The 26026-nt window shown below is 42.6% G+C and overlaps 1 protein-coding gene across 2 annotated transcripts in view; it reads left to right on the top strand.

Moving 5' to 3' along the window:
* LOC138658117 (alpha-1-antitrypsin-like protein CM55-MS) overlaps positions 1-25205 on the top strand; it is a 47315-nt gene extending 22110 nt beyond the window's left edge. The window contains exons 1-5 of one of the 2 annotated variants that reach the window (XM_069745657.1): positions 6449-6475; positions 16521-17159; positions 17861-18131; positions 24465-24612; positions 24968-25205. In XM_069745657.1, the coding sequence (XP_069601758.1) occupies positions 16526-17159; positions 17861-18131; positions 24465-24612; positions 24968-25156 (1242 nt within the window). In that variant the 5' untranslated portion in view covers positions 6449-6475; positions 16521-16525 and the 3' untranslated portion in view covers positions 25157-25205. Of the gene's footprint in view, positions 1-6448; positions 6476-16520; positions 17160-17860; positions 18132-24464; positions 24613-24967 lie in introns of those variants that run through there. The other variant, XM_069745656.1, reaches the window with a different exon arrangement.
* Positions 25206-26026: the final 821 nt, after the last annotated feature.

Below are 26026 nucleotides of genomic sequence, written 5' to 3'. Positions count from 1 at the left end.
GTGTGACTATGCAGAGTGGGTGGGGCTATGTGGAGTGGGCGGGGCTTGATACACATACGTATACATAAACTCAGCTTTATATATATACAAGCTTTGTTATACTGAGAATGTCCTTTGTTGCCTATATTAACCAATCAGAGCTCAGATTAATTAACTGTAGCAAAATAGAAGCTGAGCTGTGATTGGTTGCTATTGGCAGCCTGATAAATCCCCAGCCAACAGGAAGCCCTCCCCTTTGGCAGTATATATTAGCTCACACATACACATAATAGACAGGTCATGTGACTGATAGCTGCCGTATTTCCTATATGGTACATTTGTTGCTCTTGTAGTTTGTCTGCTTATTAATAAGATTTTTATTTTTGAAGGATAATACCAGACTTGTGTGTGTTTTAGGCTACTTTCATACTTCCGTCAAAGTGCCTACGTCGCAATGTGTTGTTTTGGAGAAAAAACTGCATAGTTGCCCGCAGGATGTGTTTTTTCTCCATAGACTTGCATTAGCGACGCATTGCGACGTATGGCCACACGTCGCATCCGTCGTGCGACGGATGCGTCGTGTTTTGGTAGACCGTCGGCACAAAAAAAGTTCCATGTAACTTTCCTTGTGTGACGTTTCTGTCATTTACGACCGCGCATGGGCGGCCGAAACTCCGCCCCCTCATCTCCAGACATTACAATAGGGCAGCAGATGCTTTGAAAAACTGCATCCGCTGCCCCCGTTGTTCATTTATTTCACAACGTCCGTTGGTACGTCGGGCCGACTCATGGCTACGGCCCCGTACCGACGGAAGTGTGAAAGTAGCCTTAGGGCGAGTTTCATGTGTCAAGTTGTGTGTGTTGAGTTGCGTGTGGCGACATGCATGTAGCGACTTTTGTGAGATGAGTTTTGTGTGGCGACACGCGCGTAGCAACTTTTTGTGTGTCGAGTTGCATGTGACAGTTTAATGTAGCAAAATATGTGCCGCAAATTTTTCGCGTGGCGAGCTTTATGTGTGGTACGTTTTGAGTATGTGCAAGTTTTGTGTGAGGCAACTTTTGCATGCGTTGCAACTTTTGGCCATGTGGCAATTTTTCCGCGTGTGCAAGTTTTGTGTGTGGCAAGTTTTCCATGAGGTGAGTTTTGCACGTGTGGCGAGTTTTGCGTGAGCCTAGTTTTGCATGTGGAGAATTTTCCGAGTGGCGAGTTTTAAGTGGTGACTTTTGTATTTCGACTTTTATGTGGCGAGGTTGGTGTATGTGTGGTGAAATGTGTGCTGAGGGTGGTATATGTGTTCAAGCACGTGGTAGTGTGTGGCGCATTTTGTGTGTGTTTTCATATCCCCGTGTGTGGTGAGTATCCCATGTCGGGGCCCCACCTTAGCAACTGTATGGTATATACTCTTTGGCGCCATCGCTCTCATTCTTTAAGTCCCCCTTGCTCACATCTGGCAGCTGTCAATTTGCGGCCAACACTTTTCCTTTCATTTTTTCCCCATTATGTAGATAGGGGCAAATTTTGTTTCGTAAATTGGAAAGTGCGGGGTTAAAATTTCACCTCACAACATAGCCTATGACACTCCCGGGGTCCAGACGTGTGACTGTGCAAAATTTTGTGGCTGTAGCTGCGACGGTGCAGATACCAATCCCGGACATACACACATACTGTTAATAGATACATACATACACACACATTCAGCTTTATATATTAGATAGCTCTGGACATTAGATATTTTAGGTCTGTGTGTATGCGGGTGTCTGTGTGTGTGTACGGGTCTGTGTGTTTCTGTCTGTGTAGCCAGGCATTGTCTGATGGGACTACTACTCCCATTCGTCTATGTCTACTGTCACATATAACAGTGACAGCATGAGACGATGATGGGACAGTAGTCTCATTATCCTGCGACTGTGTTCAATTGTAAACCAAAAAAAAAAACATTCATACTCACCAAACACCTAGTCCTCAATGCCCGCATCTCCTGCAACAAAAATTAAATAATAAACCAACATATACTTACCTTTCCGCCGTAATCCAGGTAATCCAGAGTGTCCCACAACGATCTTGTGTGTAGAACAGTCACATCAGGAGATGTAATCCTCCCGCAGTGTATAACTCTGTTGATTTCTGAAGCTGAAACCATACAGTGAGTAGTATTCTTAATCCTTTATTTTCTACTACTTAAACAGAAATTTAACAAGTGTAAAGATCGATGTTTCAAATGTATACACTTTTAAATAGGAATATATTTTACATGTGCGTCAGGTTAGGTGAGTAAAGAGCAAACCAGATTTATTCATTCTGATTTTACTACGTGGGTGGGGGGGCACCGTTTTGCAGTTCGCCTCAGGCAGCAGAAAGGCTAGATTCACCCCTGATTATAGTAGTTATATTCTTGTACATAGGGGCAGTATTATAGTAGTTATATTCCTGTACATATGGTCAGTACTATAGCAGTTATATTATTGTCCATAAGGAGCAGTATTATAGCAGTTATATTCTTGTACATAGGGGCAGTATTATAGTAGTTATATTCTTGTATATAGGGGCAGTATTATAATAGTTATATGCTTGTACAAAGGATGCAATATTATAGTAGTTATATTCTTGAAAATATTGGCAGTATTATAGTAGCTATATTCTTGTACATAGGGGCAATATTATAGCAGTTATATTCTAGCACAAAAGGAGCAGTATTATAGTAGTTATATTCTTGTATATAGCAGCAGTATTATATTAGTTATATTCTTGTACATATGGGGCATTATTATAGTAAATTCTTGTATATATGGGTAGTATTACAGTAGTTATATTCTTGTACATAGGGGGCAGTATTATAGTAGTTATATTCTTGCAGAAAGTGGGCAGTGTTATAGTAGTTATATTCGTGTACAAAAGGAGCAGTATTCTGGTAGTTATATTCTTGTATACACAGTCATGGCCAAAAGTATTGACACCCCTGCAATTCTGTCAGATAATACTCAGTTTCTTCCTGAAAATGATTGCAATCACAAATTCTTTGGTATTATTATCTTCATTTAATTTGTCTTAAATGAAAGAAACACAAAAAGAATTGTCCTAAAGCCAAATTGGATATAATTCCACACCAAACATAAAAAAGGGGGTGGACAAAAGTATTAGCACTGTTCGAAAAATCATGTGATGCTTCTCTAATTTGTGTATTTAACAGCACCTGTAACTTACCTGTGGCACCTAACAGGTGTTGGCAATAACTAAATCACACTTGCAGCCATTTGACATGGATTAAAGTTGACTCAACCTCTGTCCTGTGTCCTTGTGTACCACATTGAGCATGGAGAAAAGAAAGAAGACCAAAGAACTGTCTGAGGACTTGAAAAACCAAATTGTGAGGAAGCATGAACAATCTCAAGGCTACAAGTCCATCTCTAAAGACCTGAATGTTCCTGTGTCTACCGTGCGCAGTGTCATCAAGAAGTTTAAAGCCCATGGCACTGTGGCTAACCTCCCTAGATGTGGATGGAAAAGAAAAATAGACAAGAGATTTCAATGCAAGATTGTGCTGATGTTGGATAAAGAACCTCAACTAACATCCAAACAAGTTCAAGCTGCCCTGCAGTCCGAGGGTACAAAGTGTCAACCCGTACTATCCGTCGGCGTCTGAATGAAAAGGGACTGTATGGTAGGATACCCAGGAAGACCCCACTTCTTACCCCGAGACATAAAAAAGCCAGACTGGAGTTTGCCAAAACTTACCTGAAAAAGCCTAAAACGTTTTGGAAGAATGTTCTCTGGTCAGATGAGACAAAAGTAGAGCTTTTTGGGCAAAGACATCAACATAGAGTTTACAGGAGAAAAAAAGAGGCATTCAAAGAAAAGAACACGGTCCCTACAGTCAAACATGGCAGAGGTTCCCTGATGTTTTGGGGTTGCTTTGCTGCCTCTGGCACTGGACTGCTTGACAATCTGCATGGCATTATGAAGTCTGAAGACTACCAACAAATTTTGCAGCATAATGTAGGGCCCAGTGTGAGAAAGCTGGGTCTCCCTCAGAGGTCATGGGTCTTCCAGCAGGACAATGACCCAAAACACACTTCAAAAAGCACTAGAAAGTGGTTTGAGAGAAAGCACTGGAGACTTCTAAGGTGGCCAGCAATGAGTTCAGACCTGAATCCCATAAAATACCTGTGGAGAGATCTAAAAATGGCAGTTTGGAGAAGGCACCCTTCAAATATCAGGGACCTGGAGCAGTTTGCCAAAGAAGAATGGTCTAAAATTCCAGCAGAGCATTGTAAGAAACTCATTGATGGTTACCGGAAGCGGTTGGTCGCAGTTATTTTGGCTAAAGGTTGTGCAACCAAGTATTAGGCTGAGAGTGCCAATACTTTTGTCTGGCCCATTTTTTGTGTGAAATGATCAATGTTTTGCTTTTTGCATTCATTCTTCCTTCATTCTCTTTTGTGTTTTTTCATTTAAGACAAATTAAATGAAGATAATAATACCAAAGAATTTTTGATTGAAATCATTTTCAGGAAGAAACTGAGTATTATCTGACAGAATTGCAGGGGTGTCAATACTTTTGGCCATGACTGTAGGAGCAGTATTATATGAGTTATCTTTTTGTACATAGGAGTAGTATTATAGTAGTTATATTTTTGTACATAGAGAGCAGTATTATAGTAGTTATATTCTTGTACATTGGGGCAGTATTATAGTAGTTATATTCTTGTACATAGGGAGCAGTATTATAGTAGTTATATTTTTGTACATAGAGAGCAGTATTATAGTGGTCATATTCTTGTACAAATACTGTATATGGTGGATTGCTTCTCTGTGCTGCACAGACTTGCTTTAGATCTCTGTTAATAACAGGAGGCATACATTGCCCAAGAGTGAAAAAACCCACACTAAGTCCTGTGCTGCATGTGGGGTGATAATGGACACAGCATCGGGGATGGGAGGACTTCTATATTGGAGCACATGATTAGAGATCTGCCAGTTAGTGTGTCCTGGGGACAGTGTCCTGAAACGTTCTGAGTTTTATTAGGTTATCATCTGTCCTAGTTAATATTATTAATCTTCCAACCTTATTCAAACATCTGACCCAATTGCCTACACCTACTGTATGAGCCAAATTTAGGGTCTGATTATTTGGCTTTGATGCTTGCAGAACTTTTCTGATACTGACCCATAAAATGAGTGAAATTGCAACAATTCCTATATCTACTATCATTTTACACCTCTCACCCACTTATTTTCACAAAATGTCAGCACTGCTGTGACTGTAAGGCTTTTCACAATTGGTGACTGTTCTGTTCTTAATATAGGCACAATCAATCCTGTGATATAATGGGCCTGAAACCCGCAGACGACATTAAGAAAGTACAAATAGCAGAAATGGGGTTACGGACCAGGAATCATGAAGAATAGCAAGAAACATTAGGAATAGCAGAGATGAGGGTACGGATCAGGAATCATCAGGAATAGCAGGAAGCATCAGGAATAGCAGAAATGAGGGTACAGATCAGGAATCATCAGCAGAGACAAGCGGAAGTGACACTAGACCCACGGAAAGTTCATAGAAGCAGAGTGCACAACTACCTGAATACTGATCTGGCCTCAGTGACACCAGACAGACATGTCGGGCTACTGTAGCACCTTGCGAGGACTAGCACAAAGCGAGCCATCCATAGGGGAACGAGGCAGAAGCCAGCACTGGACCTGGGACAAGTGAGTAGCAAAATTGATGCTTAACTGGGTCATTTAAGATGTCTAATGGAACTGAATTGGTGACCATATTGAGAACAATAGAAGTGGAAATCAATTGTACAGAGAAAGATAAGAACCTCTGTAACATATCTTGTCAGAGTAATATACATCTTTTTTCCAAATATGAGCGCTCAATTTCCTCCCACTCCCATTTTCCTAAGTTTAGGAAAACTGGATTCACAGCTACACTGCTAGGTTCTGCTGTGTAATGTCCTCCATGCTGCTGCTGCTTCTGAGCACATGCTACATAGTGGCAGAACAGCAGGAATCCCTCATGTCTGGGTGTACAATACATGAGAGACATTATAGCACCTAGTCTGCTCCTACTAACTCAACGACAGATGAAAATTTGGGATAGTGCCTGGGAAACGTGTTTACAGTGCAGGACACAAGTGATTTAGTGACCAGTGGTAGCGATATTCCGTATTCACACATAACAGCTTATTCTGAACAGTCGCCTAAAGCAGAATATACTGTTTAAGGATTTTGTAATTTTTCCACACCACTTTTGGGCTGAGCTGGCATGCAGCTTTACCTGAGCATCTTGCATCACTGTTTAATCAGTGGAATCAACAAAACAGGACAAAGATTGCTGCACTCTGATTTGAAGAAAATCAACATTGCATAAGTGTGAAAGTAAATATACACATATATATATATATATATATATATATATATATATATATATATATATATATTATATATACAGGGAGAGACGGCTTTATATCTCCACTCATCCCGAAGCTGCTGGTGAGTATTACAGCTTAAATTTCTACTTAGTCTTCTGTCCTTACTGTAATTCAAATTATCTCTCCTGGTGCCGACTTCTTGTATTTTATCAAAACAAGCAAAGCTTAAGTGTAAAGTGTAAAGTATGGGAGAGGTAGAGGATAGCGCCTGAGCCTCTGATAAAGCAGGAGGCATATGTGAGACTAATGGCTCTTGGAGACCATGGGATAATCTTACTGATGCTCATTCCCAATTACTGGCCCATGTAATACACATATCTGCGATCACCTGACAAACGTTTGATCAGATGTTTTATGCCGGCATGAAAATAGCAGTTATTGGCAGAACATCGCACTCCTTCACTTTCTCCCGTTGATTTCCAACCTACTAATCTTCTTTAATATTTCTACTTCATATTCTCTCTCTTTCCTTTATTCTTCTTTGTGTGTAATTCATCTCATATCCCTGAATTTCCTCTTCTCTTTCTGTCCTTCTCCTTCTTGTTTCTATTACTTTTCATCTACTTTGTTACCTCCTACTCTTCATTCTTTTCATTCTTTACCTATTTTTCCTTTTTTTATTTTTTCTTGCCCTCCTTTATGTTCATTTTCTCTATTACTTGTTTGCTTTTCCCATTTTTGTCAATTTTTTCTCTTTTACTTCTGTCTGCGTTTACTTGTGCTTTTCATTTCCTGCTTATTCTTCTCATTGCTCTTCTCCACTTCATATTTTTTATTTTTATCTTTTTGTCTTATTTTCTTCCGTGTTTTCTTTCTTTCTTTTCTCCATCTCCTTTTCTAGTTCTTCTTCATTCTCTTCTTATTTTTCATTCTTCTACCAATTATTCTTCTTTCTTTATTTCCATCTATTCTTCTTTTCTTTCTTCAATTTTTAATTTCCATCTATTCGTATATTCTTGCTTGTCCTTCTTCTTATTTTCTCTTCCTTTCTCCTTTTCCATTTCATCTTCCCTTTCCTCCCCTTGTTCTATTTTTCATTTTCTCTTCTTCTCTCTTTATTTTCATTTCGTCTTTCATCTTCATTATTCTTCTTTGCTCTCTGCTCTTTCTGTATTTACTTCCATTACCTCCATCTACTTTTCTGCTTTCTTTTCTTCTACTTCTCATTCATCTCGTTGCTTTTATTCTTCCTTACCTGCCCTTCTTCTCCTCCATCCACCTTTCTATTCCTTAACTTTGCAATCACTAATTCTCCCTGTTCTAATTCTTGACTTTGTCTACCATTTCTGATTTTCGTTTCTATTTATCCTCCTCCTTATTGTCTATCATCTTAATCTTTCTCCTTTTCTTCCATTTTTTTCTCACTAATCTCTCTAGTTTGAGAAGTTGCTGTTGTCTCTTATCTTCTCCTTGCATTGTTTCTTCTTGGACTCTACCTTAGTTTTGTTCTCCTGGTTTTTGCTGATCTTCTTACAGACTTTTTCTCCTCTGTATTTCTTATCCACACTGGTATTGTTTAATATATTCTTTATTATATTTTGTAAGTGAAAAATAAACAGAGAAGTGAACAATCACTATGTAGTTGTATTGTATACATAACAGCGTATTGGAATAAAATGTAAATTTTAATGTATAAAATTAAAAGAAAAAACAAAAAACAAACATGCAAAAATTCTCTAAAGTGCAAGGTGCTAAACACAAAGACAACTGTTGTGAATTCTGTGGCAGAGCTCCCTCTTGTGGTCACAAGTGGTACTTCGGCTGATTCTCTCTGTGAGCTTCCGTTGGTGGAGGAAAGTGGTACTGCGGCTTCTGAGTTTCCTTCCTCAGGTGATATGGTGAAGTCGTTAGGTGCTGCTCTATTTAACTCCACCTAGTGCTTTGATCCTGGCCTCCAGTCAATGTTCTAGTATTGGACCTGTCTCCTCCTGGATCGTTCCTGTGGCCTGCTGCTCTGCATAGCTAAGTTATTCTTTGCTATTTGTTTGCTGTTTTTTTCTGTCCAGCTTGTCTATTTGTTTTTTCCTGCTTGCTGGAAGTTCTGGGACGCAGAGGGTGTACCTCCGTGCCGTTAGTTCGGTACGGAGGGTCTTTTTGCCCCCTTTGCGTGGTTTTTGTAGGGTTTTGTGTTGACCGCAAAGTTACCTTTCCTATCCTCGCTCTGTTCAGAAAGTTGGGCCTCGCTTTGCTAAATCTATTTCATCTCTACGTTTGTCTTTTCATCTTAACTCACAGTCATTATATGTGGGGGGCTGCCTTTTCCTTTGGGGATATTTCTCTGAGGCAAGGTAGGCTTATTTTCTATCTTCAGGCTAGCTAGTTTCTCAGGCCGTGCCGAGTTGCATAGGGAGCGTTAGGCGCAATCCACGGCTGCCTTTAGTGTGGTTGGAGAGGATTAGGGATTGCGGTCAACAGAGTTCCCACGTCTCAGAGCTCGTTCTTGTTTTTTGGGTTATTGCCAGGTCACTGTATGTGCGCTGACCTCTATGTCCATTGTGGTACTGAATTACCTTTCATAACAGGCCAAAAGTACTAATGATTCTCAATAGAGGGAAAAAAGAAGTTCTGAGACCATTTTTTTTTCTTTGCACTGTGTTTTGCCTTTTATTTCCCCTAGACATTTGGGTAGTTCAGGACACAGGTGTGGACATGGATATTCAGGGTCTGTGCTCTTCATTGGATAATCTCGTTATAAATGTACAAAAGATTCAAGATTTGGTGGTTCAGAAGCCTATGTTAGAACCAAGAATTCCTATTCCTGATTTGTTTTATGGTGATAGAGCCAAGTTTGTGAATTTCAAAAATAATTGCAAACTGTTTCTGGCCTTGAAACCTCGCTCCTCTGGTGATCCAGTTCAACAAGTGAGAATTGTTATTTCTTTTTTGCGTGGCGATCCTCAGGACTGGGCATTTTCCCTTGCGCCAGGGGATCCTGCATTAAGTAATATTGATGCGTTTTTCCTGGCGCTCGGATTGCTGTACGATGAGCCTAATTCAGTGGATCAGGCAGAGAAGAATTTGCTGGCTCTGTGTCAGGGTCAGGATGAGATAGAGGTATATTGTCAGAAATTTAGAAAGTGGTCTGTACTCACTCAGTGGAATGAAGGTGCGCTCGCATCTATTTTCAGAAAGGGTCTCTCTGAAGCCCTTAAGGATGTCATGGTGGGATTTCCTATGCCTGCTGGTCTGAATGAGTCTGTCTTTGGCCATTCAGATCGGTCGACGCTTGCGCGAGCGTAAATCTGTGCACCATTTGGCGGTATTACCTGAGCTTAAACCTGAGCCTATGCAGTGCGATAGGACTTTGACCAGAGTTGAACGGCAAGAACACAGACGTCTGAATGGGCTGTGTTTCTACTGTGGTGATTCCACTCATGCTATCTCTGATTGTCCTAAGCGCACTAAGCGGTTCGCTAGGTCTGCCACCATTGGTACGGTACAGTCAAAATTTCTTCTGTCCGTTACCTTGATCTGCTCTTTGTCTTCGTATTCTGTCATGGCATTTGTGGACTCAGGCGCTGCTCTGAATTTGATGGACTTGGAGTATGCTAGGCGTTGTGGGTTTTTCTTGGAGCCCTTGCAGTGTCCTATTCCATTGAGAGGAATTGATGCTACGCCTTTGGCCAAGAATAAGCCTCAGTACTGGACCAAGCTGACCATGTGCATGGCTCCTGCACATCAGGAGGTTATTCGCTTTCTGGTGTTGCATAATCTGCATGATGTGGTCGTGTTGGGGTTGCCATGGCTACAAGTCCATAATCCAGTATTAGATTGGAAATCCATGTCTGTGTCCAGCTGGGGTTGGCAGGGGGTACATGGTGATGTGCCATTTCTGACTATTTCGTCATCCACCCCTTCTGAGGTTCCTGAGTACTTGTCTGATTACCGGGATTTATTTGATGAGCCCAAGTCCGATACCCTACCTCCGCATAGGGATTGTGATTGTGCTATCGATTTGATTCCTGGTAGCAAATTCCCAAAAGGTCGACTGTTTAATTTATCTGTGCCTGAGCACGCCGCTATGCGGAGTTATGTGAAGGAGTCTTTGGAGAAGGGGCATATTCGCCCGTCATCGTCGCCATTAGGAGCAGGGTTCTTTTTTGTAGCCAAGAAGGATGGTTCACTGAGACCTTGTATAGATTACCGCCTTCTAAATAAGATCACGGTTAAATTTCAGTACCCTTTGCCATTATTATTTGATTTGTTTGCTCGCATTAAGGGGGCTAGTTGGTTCACCAAGATAGATCTTCGTGGTGCGTATAATCTTGTGTGTACTAAGCGAGGCGATGAGTGGAAAACTGCATTTAATACGCCCAAGGGCCATTTTGAGTATCTAGTAATGCCATTCGGACTTGCCAATGCTCCATCAGTGTTTCAGTCCTTTATGCATGACATCTTCCGAGAGTACTTGGATAAATTCCTGATTGTGTACTTAGATGACATTTTGATCTTCTCGGATGATTGGGAGTCTCATGTTAAGCAGGTCAGAACGGTGTTTCAGGTCCTGCGTGCTAATTCTTTGTTTGTGAAGGGATCAAAGTGTCTCTTTGGTGTCCAGAAGGTTTCACTTTTGGGGTTCATCTTTTCCCCTTCTACTATTGAGATGGACCCTGTTAAGGTCCAAGCCATCCATAATTGGACTCAGCCGACATCTCTGAAAAGTCTGCAAAAGTTCCTGGGCTTTGCTAATTTTTATCGTCGCTTCATCTGCAATTTTTCTAGTATTGCTAAGCCATTGACCGATTTGACCAAGAAAGGTGCTGATGTGGTCAATTGGTCTTCTGCTGCTGTGGAAGCTTTTCAAGAGTTGAAGCGTCGTTTTTCTTCTGCCCCTGTGTTGTGTCAACCAGATGTTTCGCTTCCGTTCCAGGTCGAGGTTGATGCTTCTGAGATTGGAGCAGGGGCTGTTTTGTCGCAGAGAAGTTCTGATTGCTCGGTGATGAAACCATGTGCCTTCTTTTCCAGGAAGTTTTCGCCTGCTGAGCGAAATTATGATGTGGGCAATCGAGAGTTGCTGGTCATGAAGTGGGCATTCGAGGAGTGGCGTCATTGGCTTGAAGGAGCTAAGCATCGTGTGGTGGTCTTGACTGATCATAAGAACTTGACTTATCTCGAGTCCGCCAAGCGGTTGAATCCTAGACAAGCTCGTTGGTCATTGTTTTTTGCCCGTTTTGACTTTGTGATTTCATATCTTCCGGGCTTTAAAAATGTGAAGGCGGATGCTCTGTCTAGGAGTTTTGTGCCCGACTCTCCGGGTGTATCTGAGCCGGCGGGTATCCTCAAAGAGGGAGTAATTGTGTCTGCCATCTCCCCTGATTTGCGGCGGGTGCTGCAAAAATTTCAGGCTGATAAACCTGATCGTTGCCCAGCGGAGAAACTGTTTGTCCCTGATAGGTGGACGAATAAAGTTATCTCTGAGGTTCATTGTTCAGTGTTGGCTGGTCATCCTGGAATCTTTGGTACCAGAGAGTTAGTGGCTAGATCCTTTTGGTGGCCATCTCTGTCGCGGGATGTGCGTACTTTTGTGCAGTCCTGTGGGATTTGTGCTCGGGCTAAGCCCTGCTGTTCTCGTGCCAGTGGGATGCTTTTGCCCTTGCCGGTCCCGAAGAGACCTTGGACACATATCTCTATGGATTTTATTTCAGATCTTCCCGTCTCTCAAAAGATGTCAGTCATTTGGGTGGTCTGTGATCGCTTCTCTAAGATGGTCCATTTGGTACCCTTGTCTAAATTGCCTTCCTCCTCTGATTTGGTGCCATTGTTTTTCCAGCATGTGGTTCGTTTACATGGCATTCCAGAGAATATCGTTTCTGACAGAGGTTCCCAGTTTGTTTCGAGGTTTTGGCGAGCCTTTTGTGGTAGGATGGGCATTGACTTGTCTTTTTCCTCGGCTTTCCATCCTCAGACTAATGGCCAGACCGAACGAACCAATCGGACCTTGGAAACATATCTGAGATGCTTTGTTTCTGCTGATCAGGATGACTGGGTGTCCTTTTTGCCTTTGGCTGAGTTCGCCCTTAATAATCGGGCCAGCTCGGCTACCTTGGTTTCACCGTTTTTCTGCAACTCTGGGTTCCATCCTCGTTTCTCTTCAGGGCAGGTTGAGTCTTCGGACTGTCCTGGTGTGGATACTGTGGTGGACAGGTTGCAGCAGATTTGGACTCATGTAGTGGACAATTTGACCTTGTCCCAGGAGAAGGCTCAACGTTTCGCTAATCGCAGACGCTGTGTGGGTCCCCGACTTCGGGTTGGGGACTTGGTTTGGTTATCTTCTCGTCATATTCCTATGAAGGTTTCCTCTCCTAAGTTTAAACCTCGTTTTATTGGTCCGTATAGGATTTCTGAGGTTCTTAATCCTGTGTCTTTTCGTCTGACCCTTCCAAATTCTTTTTCCATACATAACGTATTCCATAGGTCATTGTTGCGGAGATACGTGGCACCCGTGGTTCCATCTGTTGATCCTCCTGCCCCGGTTTTGGTGGAGGGGGAGTTGGAGTATATTGTGGAGAAGATTTTGGATTCTCGTGTTTCTAGACGGAAACTCCAGTATCTGGTTAAGTGGAAGGGTTATGCTCAGGAAGATAATTCCTGGGTCTTTGCCTCTGATGTCCATGCTCCCGATCTTGTTCGTGCCTTTCATATGGCTCATCCTGGTCGTCCTGGGAGCTCTGGTGAGGGTTCGGTGACCCCTCCTCAAGGGGGGGGTACTGTTGTGAATTCTGTGGCAGAGCTCCCTCTTGTGGTCACAAGTGGTACTTCGGCTGATTCTCTCTGTGAGCTTCCGTTGGTGGAGGAAAGTGGTACTGCGGCTTCTGAGTTTCCTTCCTCAGGTGATATGGTGAAGTCGTTAGGTGCTGCTCTATTTAACTCCACCTAGTGCTTTGATCCTGGCCTCCAGTCAATGATCTAGTATTGGACCTGTCTCCTCCTGGATCGTTCCTGGGGCCTGCTGCTCTGCATAGCTAAGTTATTCTTTGCTATTTGTTTGCTGTTTTTTTCTGTCCAGCTTGTCTATTTGTTTTTTCCTGCTTGCTGGAAGCTCCGGGACGCAGAGGGTGTACCTCCGTGCCGTTAGTTCGGTACGGAGGGTCTTTTTGCCCCCTTTGCGTGGTTTTTGTAGGGTTTTGTGTTGACCGCAAAGTTACCTTTCCTATCCTCGCTCTGTTCAGAAAGTTGGGCCTCGCTTTGCTAAATCTATTTCATCTCTACGTTTGTCTTTTCATCTTAACTCACAGTCATTATATGTGGGGGGCTGCCTTTTCCTTTGGGGATATTTCTCTGAGGCAAGGTAGGCTTATTTTCTATCTTCAGGCTAGCTAGTTTCTCAGGCCGTGCCGAGTTGCATAGGGAGCGTTAGGCGCAATCCACGGCTGCCTCTAGTGTGGTTGGAGAGGATTAGGGATTGCGGTCAACAGAGTTCCCACGTCTCAGAGCTCGTTCTTGTTTTTTGGGTTATTGCCAGGTCACTGTATGTGCGCTGACCTCTATGTCCATTGTGGTACTGAATTACCTTTCATAACAGACAACACAGTGGAGCATACAACAACAGGGTTGATACAATAGTATGATAGGACTTATTGGGACCCTAAGTCCTTTTGGTGACACCCTGGGTATGGCAATCATTGGTGTTCTCTATAACCAATATCGTACACTGACTGTACACAATATCATCAGGCGACACATTCAGGTACTCAACCAGGCCATGTGTAAACCCCACCATTATGCATCCGTAAGAGACCACAAGATGGCAGGTTCTGTGGACCGCCTCATGTAGGACATTCCCTGAGTCCCACAGAAATCAATGCCCTGGTCCTAAAACGATTGCATATAGATTAAACAAAAATTAGCAGGTGCTGTACACAGCGTTCTTGCCACCCAGAACCTGCTTGCCACTAACCAGACATTATTATTATTATTATTTATTTATATATATAGCACCATTGATTCCATCGTGCTGTACATGAGACGTTGAGACCTTATATGTTATAACATGTCCCACAGCTCATCGGTGGACTCTCATAATTCTCTTTACTTTTCTAAGGTCATAATACACGACAAATGGACCATAAGGAGGTGTCACCAATATTATGTAATGTTATGCTCTGCACATATACTCTGTACTATTGTACAGTGGGAAGCAACACTCCTAACTCTGGTCCTTCATGACATCCATAAGGTAAAACAAATGTGACCTGTGAACAAAATACAAAATGAAGTGGGAGGAGAAGCCGAGGGGCCACACTGACAAAGGGGTGGTGCTTCATACCGCCCACTGTACACTGAGCACCTATTTTGCATATTCATTCAAACATAATTCTCTTTAAAGGTGGGTTGAAATGGTGAAAAAATGAAAATTTGACAATTGTTTTTAGGAGGTTTGTATTTAAAACATTTAGATTGCAGTAAAAAGGACTTTTTATTTAAAGAGGAGCAGGTCAAAAGGAAGCAGGTTCTTGTCGTGCATAATTCCCGCTGAGTATTGCATTTTTTCTTTTTTCTAAAATCCGACATGTTTCCAAAGCTATGTGTCTTTTTATTTGGTGCTGATTTTTATGGTCTTTATCAAGAGGGCAGTGCTCAATCACATGGAAATTATGCAGAGCAGCTCAAGACACGCCCCCAGAAAAAATCCTATGAGTCACGCCCACTTGGTAAACACTACAGTAATTAGCATTAAATAAAGAAGCCCCACATCTCTGGAGCCGTATGGCGGACTTTAATAAAAGAAAGATTGGCATACCCAGAGGAGCAGTGGGAATAAAATTAGAACAAAAACTGACTGCGACCTGGTGAAAAAGGATTATTAAAAAAAAACCCAGTTAAAAAAATTCTAACTCAATAAATTTGGTCTGTGTAGCCTTTTTCTGAAAAGCATAACTTTTTTTTTAGTTTTCTATCAATGGACATTGGGGTTGTTTTTTGTCTGGCGAGTACATTTTTTGTGAGGTACATATATCGTTTCATGAGTGCCGTATAATGAGAGACATGGGGGATTGTGCCCTTTACTCTCACTTTTACCTCTGACTTTCTAATTTTTGTACCTCATTGGGGGAGACACTATAAGGCCATACCATGCGTTATTATATAAATGAAGGAGTATGCTGTGGCACCGTGCAGTATCAACTTATCTTACCTCCTGATGAGCCATGTGGCGAAACGTGGAGAGGTCACATGACATCTGATTGATAAGTACCTCCTCTCTGGCTGTTTCTATGTTATCATATATGCTTTACAGACATGTTTTCTTCTTAAATAGACAGGGGTTGACCCACACTGCACCACTGTGGGGATTTAGCTGTTGCAGGCATCTTTGCCACTTTCTGCTTCCACTCATCATTATTGGCTCCTGGGATTGGTGTTGATCAGAGATTCCCAGGGACAGCCATTGTGGAGCAGGGGCACCATATCCACTGACAAGTAGGATGCCAACCTCCACTGTATAGGCAGGTCTTCAGCTCAGGTGCAGCTCAGAGGGGTCACTTATCACATTCTTTATCATATACTAACTATTATAACTATACATGGTGAGTCACCTTCACATTGACCTTTTAAACACCTGCTTTCCCATTCATCTTCCCTTTTTTCTCCGGCTGTTCCAATACAGTACTGTCTACCCAACCTTGATGATATTAGTGTATATTAGAAATCACTTATCTATAGGGCACTTCAGAGCAGATAGGGCCAGTCGCTGACGAGCGGGGGCTCCATTCTCATACTGTTTCATATAGGGTGCCAATCTCCGCAAGTAGGCAGGTGTACAGGTCAGGGACTGCCCATAAGTTGCATGCAGTGTGCACTTTATAGTATGGTGTTTGTTTCTGTATTTGTTGTTTGTCCCTTTTAACTGCATTTTGTTATATTTTAATATCAACATTTTTTCGGGGTTCCTCCATGATGGCCTTTTTCAAACTAAAACTCCCCTATTTATTTACTCTTGTAAATATCATGTTTTCATTACTTTTTACTACATTAGATTGGGGTATCAGCGGCGGCCATAATACAGAAGGAGCTTTGTTTACTAACCTGTACATCAAGCCCTGAACATACCGTAATTAATGAGAAATATAGTGGCTCACATACGTATGATGAATTCTTGTCTTTTTCAGAGAAAATGAAGCTTTTCGTTTTCCTGTGTTTCAGCCAAGCTCTGCTTTGTGCATTTGTGTGTGGACACCATGGTGGACCACATGATGATGAGCATGACCACGATGGTCACCAACACAACAATAAACCAGAAGCTTTCCACAAGGTATCCACTGCAATCCTCAATTTCTACTACAAGATCTACTACCAACTCGCTGCTGATCACCATCATGACAACTTGCCCTTATCTCCATTGAGTGTCGCAAAAGCTTTTGCTTTACTCTCACTTGGTGCCAAGTCCAAGACCCTCAGTCAGATCCATGAAGGAATTGGTTTTAACAAATCCACATTATCAGAGGAAATGATCCACAAAAGCTTCCATAAGGTTCAAAACATCTTCAAGCAACTGAAAAGCGGACTTGAGATGAGCAACAGCAAAGTGTGGTCCATCGATCCCAAGCTGAATCTTCTAAAGAAGTTCCTAGACGACGCCCAAAAGTACTACCAATCGGACGTCATGCCCCTCAACTTCGAAAAACCAGAAGCCTTAGAACAAATCAATAGTTACGTGGAGAAGAAAACAAATGGGAAAATTAAAGCTCCTTTGGACAATATTGATCCGATGACAGATCTAGTTATCACCAACACAATATTCTTCAAAGGTAAGGAAGAAAACGATCATCAATTGAATTTAGGAAATGAATATATCATGAAACGCTGGTATGGGGGTCAAGAGAGAGGGAAGCCCCTGTTTCCCCTAAAAATCATAGCAAGGTTCCATAGGCAGCAAAAGGAGACAAGGGATCGTAGCATTTTTTAAATTTCATATTGGGCTCCTCCTCATTAAAGAAGTTTTAGTAATTTATGGAGGATGAATTCCCTTCACCTTCATCAGCTGAATGAAAAAGGCCAAGTTGCTCTGTTGAGTGTTGCGTTCTCTTTGTTTACCAGGCATGGTCCTGTATATTTGGTAGTGACCATTCCTGGTGCTGTAGATCAGTCCCAATCAAGTGATTGAACTGTTGGATTGGGCACTAGTAAATGAAAAGGACCGTGCCTGGTAAACAATGACTCAGGCTGGAGTCCGCAATCTCAATGAGGGAGGTGGGAGTGAGACCGTTGGAGATCAGATTTAATGACCTATTATAAAAGAAAAGTATCAATTTTATAGCATCTGGAAACCTCGATAAAGAAATGTAAGAAATGTAAGAGCGGCATCACTTATTTGTAAGGAAACACAACAAATGTCACATCACCATGATGCAAATAGAGAAAGAATGAAAACTTTGGAAGTTCAAAAACTGCAGAAATGTAGCAAATGCTAAATAAGGAATAAGTGAAATACTGATGGGATTTCTTGTAGAATCCTGGGAACACGCTTTCAACGTAGACCATACCAGAGAAGAAGACTTCCATGTGGATGAGAACACAGTAGTGAAGGTTCAGATGATGAGCAGAAAAGGAGAGTATCTCACGGGTTATATACCTGATGTTGGATGCACATTGGTCGAAATCCCCTACAAAGAAAACACCTCTTCAGTTTTTGCCTTAATAGAGATGGGGAAGATGAATGATCCTAAAAAAGGTTTTCAGAATTTGCCAGAAGAGGTATACAACAAAGCAATGAAACCAAGGTGACAATATCTATAGGATTTCTTTGCACACATTCACAAATGTACAGAACTGACTTCATATTATACTCCAGAGCTGCACTCACTATTCTGCTGTTGCAGTTAATGTGTACATACTGTACATTACATTACTGATCCTGTACTGATCCTGAGTTACATTTTGTATTACACTCAAGAGCTGTATTGACTATTTTGCTGGTGCAGTCACTGTGTGCATACATTACATTACTGATCCTGCACTGATCCTGAGTTACATTTTGTACTATACTCCAGAGCTGCACTCGCTATTCTGCTGGTGCAGTCACTGTGTACATAAATTACATTACTGATCCTGTACTGATCCTAAGTTACATTTTGTATTATACTCCAGAGCTGCACTCACTATTCTGCTGGTGCAGTCACTGTGTACATACATTACATAACTGATCCTGAGTTACATTCTGAAGTATACTCCAGAGCTGCACTCACTATTCTGCTGGCGCAGTCACTGTGTACGTACATTACATTACTAATCCTGTACTGATCCTGAGTTACATCCTGTATTATACCCCAGAGCTGTACTCACTATTCTGCTGGAGCAATCACTGTGTACATACATTACGTTACTGATCCTGAATTACATCCTGTATTATACTCCGGAGCTGCACTCACTATTCTTCTCGTGAAATCACTGTGTACATACATTACATTACTGATCCTGAGTTACATTCTGTTTTATACTCAAAAGCTGCAATCACTATTCTGCTGGTGCAGATACTGTGTGCATACATTACATTACTGATCCCATACTGATCCTGAGTTACATCGTGTATTATACTACAGAGCTGCACTCATTATTCTGCTGGTGCAGTCACTGTGTACATACATTACATTACTGATCCTGTACTGATCCTGAGTTACATTCTGAATTATATTCCAGAGCTGCACTCGCTATTCTTCTAGTGCAGTCACTGCGTACATACATTACATTACTGATCCTGAGTTATATTTTGCATTATACTCCAGAGCTGCACTCACTATTCTGCTGGTGCAGTCACTGTGTACATACATTACATTACTGATCCCGTACTGATCCTGATTTACATTCTGAAGAATACTCCAGAGCTGCACTCACTATTCTGCTGGCGCAGTCACTGTGTACGTACATTACATTACGTATCCTGTACTGATCCTGAGTTATATCCTGCATTATACTCCACAGCTGCACTCATTATTCTGCTGGTGCAGTCACTGTATACATACATTACATTACTGATCCTGAGTTACATCCTGTATTATACTCCAGAGCTGCACTCACTATTCTGTTGGTGCAGTTACTGTGTACATACATTACTGATCCTGTACTGATCCTGAGTTATATTTTGAAGTATACTCCAGAGCTGCACTCACTGTTCTGCTGGTGCAGTTACTGTGTACATATATTACTGATCCTGTACTGATCCTGAGTTACATCCTGTATTATACCCCAAAACTGCACTCACTATTCTGCTGGTGCAGTCACTGTGTGCATACATTACATTACTGATCCTGAGTTAGATTCCCTATTATTCTCCAGAGCTGCACTCACTATTCTGCTGGTGCAGTCACTGTATACATACATTACATTACTAATCCTGCACTGATCCTGAGTTACATCCTTTATTATACCCCAGAGCTGCACTCACTATTCTGCTGGAGCAATCACTGTGTACATACATTATGTTACTGATCCTGAATTATATCCTGTATTATACTCCAGAGCTGCACTCACTATTCTTCTGGTGAAATCACTGTGTACATACATTACGTTACTGATCCTGAATTACATCCTGTATTATACTCCGGAGCTGCACTCACTATTCTTCTGGTGAAATCACTGTGTACATACATTACATTACTGATCCTGAGTTACATTCTGTTTTATACTCAAGAGCTGCAATCGCTATTCTGCTGGTGCAGTCACTGTGTGCATAGATACATTACATTACCGATCCTGTACTGATCCTGAGTTACATCGTGTATTATACTACAGAGCTGCACTCATTATTCTGCTGGAGCAGTCACTGTGTACATACATTACATTACTGATCCTGAGTTACATTCTGTTTTATACTCAAGAACTGCAATCGCTATTCTGCTGGTGCAGTCACTGTGTGCATACATTATGTTACTGATCTTGAGTTATATCCTGCATTATACTCCAGAGTTGCACTCACTACTCTTCTTGTGAAATCACTGTGCACATACATTACTGATCCTAAGTTACATTCTCTATTAGGCTATGTGCACACATTGCGGATTAGGCTTAGGAATTTCTAGTGCGGATTCTGCCTCTCCTGGCAGAAAACGCACCTGCGGATTTGTCGCGTTTTTTTGTGCAGTTCCGCAGTGTTTTTTTGTGCGGTTTTGCTGCGGTTTTCTTGTGGATTTGCTGTGTTTTTTACCCCTGCGGTTTTCTATAATGGAATGGGTACAAAAACGCTGCAGATTCACAAAAAAAGAAGTGACATGCTACTTCTTTTAAACCACAGCGTTTCCGCAGCGGATTTTCCGTAAAGTGTGCACTGCATTTTTTTTCTCATTGATTTACATTGTACTGTAAATCAATTGCGGATCTGCACTGCAAAAATCGCTGCGGATCTGCAGAGAATCCGCAACGTGTGCACATACCCTAACACTCCAGAGCTGCACTCACTATTCTGCTGGTGCAGTTTCTGTGTAAATACATTATATTACTAATCCTGTACTGACCCTGAGTTACCTCCTGTATTATACTCCAGAGTTGCACTCATTATTCTGCCGCAGCAGTCACTGTGTACATACATTACATTACTAATCCTGAGTTAAGTTCTGTATTATACTCCAGAGCTGCACTCGCTATTCTGCAGGTGCAGTCACTGTGTATATACATTACATTACTGATCCTATACTGATCCTGAGTTACATCCTGTATTTTACTACAGAGCTGCACTCACTATTCTGCTGGTGCAGTCACTCTGTACATACATCACATTACTGATCCTGTACTGATCCTGAGTTACATCCTGTATTATACTCCAAGGCTGCACTCACTATTCTGCTGGTACAGTCACTGTGTACATACATTACATTACTAATCCTGTACTGATCCTGAGTTACATCCTGTATTATACTCCAGAGCTGCACTCACTATTCTGCTGGTGCAGCCACTGTGTGCATACATTGCAATAATAATCCTGTACTGATTCTGAGTTACATCCTGTATTATTATTATTATTATTTTATTATTATTATTTATTTATATAGCACCATTAATTCCATGGTGCTGTACATGAGAAAGGGGTTACATACAGAGTTATAGATATCGTTTACAGTAAACAAGTTTACAGTGACAGACTGGTACAGAGGGGAGAGGACCCTGTCCTTGCGGACTTACATTCTATGGGATAGTGGGAAAGAGGCAGAAGGTAGGGGCGAGGCGTTGGCGAGGCAGCGGCTCTGGCGATGGCGAGGCGGGGGCTCTGGCGATGGAGAGGAAGCGGCTCTGGCGATGGAGAGGCAGCGGCTCTGGCGATGGAGAGGCAGCAGCTCTGGCGATGGAGAGGCAGCGGCTCTGGCGATGGAGAGGCAGCGGCTCTGGCGATGGAGAGGCAGCGGCTCTGGCGATGGACAGGCAGCGGCTCTGGCGATGGAGAGGCAGCGGCTCTGGCGATGGAGAGGCAGCGGCTTTGGAGATGGAGAGGCAGCAGCTCTGGCAATGGAGAGGCGGCAGGATGGTTATTGCAGGCTGTAGGCTTTCTTGAAGAGATGGGTTTTCAGGTTCCGTCTGAAGGATCCGAGGGTGGTGGATAGTCGGATGTGTTGAGGCAAGGAATTCCAGAGGATGGGGGATATTCGGGAGAAATCTTGGAGGCGGTTGTGTGAGGAACGAATAAGTGTGGAGAAGAGTAGGAGGTCTTGGGAGGATCGGAGATTACGTGAGGTAAGATATTGGGAGATTAGTTCAGAGATATAGGGAGGGGACAGGTTGTGGATGGCTTTGTAGATCAGTGTTAGTAGTTTGAACTGGATTCATTGGGGAATATGGAGCCAGTGGAGAGATTTGCAGAGGGGAGAAGCAGGGGAGTAGCGAGGAAAGAGGTGGATTAGCCGGGCAGCGGAGTTGAGGACAGACTAGAGTGGTGCAAGAGAGTTAGCGGGGAGGCCACAGAGGAGGGTGTTGCAGTAGTCGAGGCGGGAAATGATGAGGGCATGCACAAGAGTTTTTGTAGATTGTGGGCTGAGGAAGGAACGGATTCTGGCAATATTTTTGGATTGGAGGAGACAGGAGGTGGCAAGAGTTTGGACGTGTGGTTTGAAGGACAGGGTAGAGTCGAGAGTTACCCCGAGGCAGCAGATTTCAGGTGCGGGAGAGAGCGTGATGCCGTTTACCATAATAGATAGGTCAGGTAGGGGGGATACGTGAGATGGGGGAAAGATGATGAGTTCGGTTTTGTCTACATTGAGTTTTAGGAAGCGAGAGGTGAAGAAGGAGGATATGGCTGACAGACACTTCGGGATTCTGGACAGCAGAGAGGTGACATCTGGGCCAGAGAGGTAGATCTGAGTGTCGTCCGCATACAGGTGGTACTGGAAGCCGTGGGACTTTATGAGTTGTCCTAGGCCAAGGGTATAGATGGAAAAAAGTAGGGGCCCTAGGACAGAGCCTTGAGGGACTCCAACAGAGAGAGGGCGGGATGAGGAGGTGGTGTGGGAGTGGGAAACGCTAAATGTGCGGTCGGAAAGGTATGAGGCAATCCAGGACAGGGCAATGTCTTTGATGCCAAGAGAAGAAAGAATCTGCAGCAGTAGGCAGTGATCGACTGTGTCGAAAGCAGAGGACAGGTAAAGAAGGAAGAGGATGGAGAACTGTCTGTTAGCTTTGGCTGTGAGTAAGTCATTAGTAATTTTTGTCAGGGAAGTTTCGTAGGAGTGGTGTGGGCGGAAGCCAGATTGGAGGTTGTCAAGGAGAGAGTTAGATGAGAGGTGGGAGGAAATTTTAGCATGGACTTGCTGCTCAAGGAGTTTTGAAGCAAAAGGGAGCAGTGATATGGGGCGGTAGCTGGGCATAGCAGTTGGGTCAAGGTTAGTTTTTTGAGGATGGGTGTGATGGTGGCATGTTTGAAGGCAGAGGGGAAGGTACCAGAAGATAGCGATAGGTTGAAGAGATGGGTTAGGGCTGGAATGAGCATGTTAGTGAGGTTGGGGAGCAGGTGGGAGGGGATGGGGTCAAGTGCGCAGGTGGTGAGGTGCGATTTGGAAAAGAGGTGAGTAAGCTCTCCTTCAGTGATGTTGGAGAGGGAGGTTATTAGGGAAGGGCAGAGGTCTGGTATATGGAGTGGTTGGGGTCGTGGAACAGTTAGGGTTTGCCTTGTTTGGTCGATCTTGTTTTTGAAGTAGGTGGCAAAGTCCTCCGAAGAGAAAAGGGGAGTTTGAGGTGGCAGTGGTGGGCGAAGGAGGGAGGTAAATGTGCTGAATAGTTGTTTTGGGTTGTAGGATAGTGAAGATACAAGGTTAGTGAAATACGTCTGTTTAGCGGAGGTGAGGGCTAATTTGAAGTCAAATGTAGCTTGTTTGAAAGCAGTGAAGTCGTCTGGCAGGCGTGTTTTCTTCCAACGCCGCTCCGCAACCCTGGATGCTTGTCGAAGTTTTTTTGTGAGATTGTTATGCCAAGGTTGCCTATTGGTTCGTCGCACTCTAGAGCTGCACTCACTATTCTGCTAGAGCAGTCACTGTGTACATACATCACGTTACTGATCCTGAGTTACATACTCTATTATATGCCAGAGCTGCACTCACTATTCCTCTGATGAAATCACTGTATACATACATTACATTACTGATCCTAAGTTACATTCTGTATTATACTCCAGATCTGCACTCACTATTCTGCTGGTGCAGTTACTGTGTACATACATTACATTACTGATCCTGAGTTACATTCTGTATTATACTCCAGAGCTGCACTCGCTCTTCTTCTAGCGCAGCCATTGTGTATATACATTACATTACTAATCTTGTACTGATCCTGAGTTACATCCTGTATTATACTCCAGAGCTGCACTCACTATTCTGCTGGTGCAGTCACTGTGTACATACATTACTGATGCTGAGTTAGATCCTATATTATACCTCAGAGTTGCACTCACACTTCTGCTATTTACAGGCTGTGACTGGTATGCTATTCATCCTGGGTGCAGGTTAGTTGCTCAGTATGGTTTTGCAGATGAAAACTGACTTATTATTGTAACGGTACAATTAAGTTATGATTGCAGTGTGAACATGGACTTTTTAGTGGGACATTTCTATGATATAATGAGACTTCTTCCCATTACACAGAGAGATTATTCTATCAATGCCAAAATTTTCCATGTCCGGAGAACTTGATCTTAAGAACATACTAGAACGTTTGGGTATCACAAAGGTATTTTCTGACCACGCCGACCTGTCCGGGATTACGGGAGACTCCAGGCTAAAATTGTCAAAGGTAAAATTAATTTTGGGTTTGAGCAAAGAATCATTTTTAGGGGCTGAATCTCCTTAATGAGACCGACTGGAATCACATTGGCACTGCTCCATGGGAAGAATTATGTAAATTAGAGCACCCCTCCCAACATATTTTAGTCAAAAAATAGAAATTTTTATTAAAATAAATTGTCCAAAGATTTACGCATCATTTCTCGAGCAGCACACGGAATGGTCAGTTGCCTTCTCTGGTCATTGCATTTGATTCTTGTGGGACTTGTGGGAGGGAATGTTCCTAATTTGACCACTCCCTTAAAGACTAAATAAGAGAGCAGGTGACCTATGTTTTATGACTTTTCTGCTCTCAACCTCTGTAGGCTGTCCATAAAGCCATGCTGAAAATGGATGAGGAGGGAATAGAATACGCTGCTGCCACAGTCATTGGGATATCCAAGCACAGTTCTCCAACACATGTCACATTTAACAGACCGTTCTTATTCTCCATCTTCAACAAAGTTACTTCCAACGATATTTTGATTGGAAAAATGATGAACCCAACAAAATAGAATGAGATCCAACACGTTTGTCACACAATAAAGCGCTGTGCCTACTCTCTGTCTGTGCCGTTCTTACTCTAGTCTTGTTTTCAGGGTTACGGCAGCTGCACTGATAACATGATGTACATCCCTCCATTACTGTTGCCATCAATTGCTGTCTTTAGCTGTCACTCATTACACATGAGAGTCCAATGATTGACTGCAGTGGTCACATGGATGTTTGGTAAGTGGCAGCTGCAGGAAGTATGTAGACACCAGTGGAGGGGCACTGGCCAGCAGAGTAGTCAATAGGATGAGTACAGGATATTTTTGTTGTATCTCACCTATACCTTGATAGCAGGGCTGGTTTTACACCAAGTGGGGCCCTGGGCAAAATGTATAATGGGGCCCTAAGTGCTCACATATTACACCATCACACGCAAACATTTAGGTTGCATTTCCATGCAATGAGTTCAGACCACTAAACGAGCATGATTGACAATATTGAAGTCGTTTGGTGCAAGTTTATCGGCCTCTTTACACGATGACAAATTTTGGGCAGAGAACGATCACCAGTAGATCAATCTGTCCTCATAAAGTATCATATTATTAGCAGCACATCTGCAGTTTGCACCGAGCGATGTGCTGATGAGAGCAGTGGTTTTTGTTCCACCAAAAACAATCCAATGGCCCAATGAATAAGCAGCGTTTTGCTCATTTGCTGTTTGTTTTCTGTCATGTTTACAACTATAAACTCTTGCCTGTGCATTTGGGATTTATAAGTGGATGCTACATACACACACACAGTATGTGACATACACACATTGTATGTTACATACACATATGTATACACATATCACACACGCGAGTATACACCGATCACATACATGCACACACATG

Source organism: Ranitomeya imitator, chromosome 1 (assembly GCF_032444005.1).
Source record: "Ranitomeya imitator isolate aRanImi1 chromosome 1, aRanImi1.pri, whole genome shotgun sequence".
In the NCBI taxonomy this organism is placed as follows: Eukaryota; Metazoa; Chordata; class Amphibia; order Anura; family Dendrobatidae; genus Ranitomeya; species Ranitomeya imitator.
Note: the sequence above shows the minus strand (reverse complement) of the source record. Positions and strands in the feature narration are given on the sequence as shown.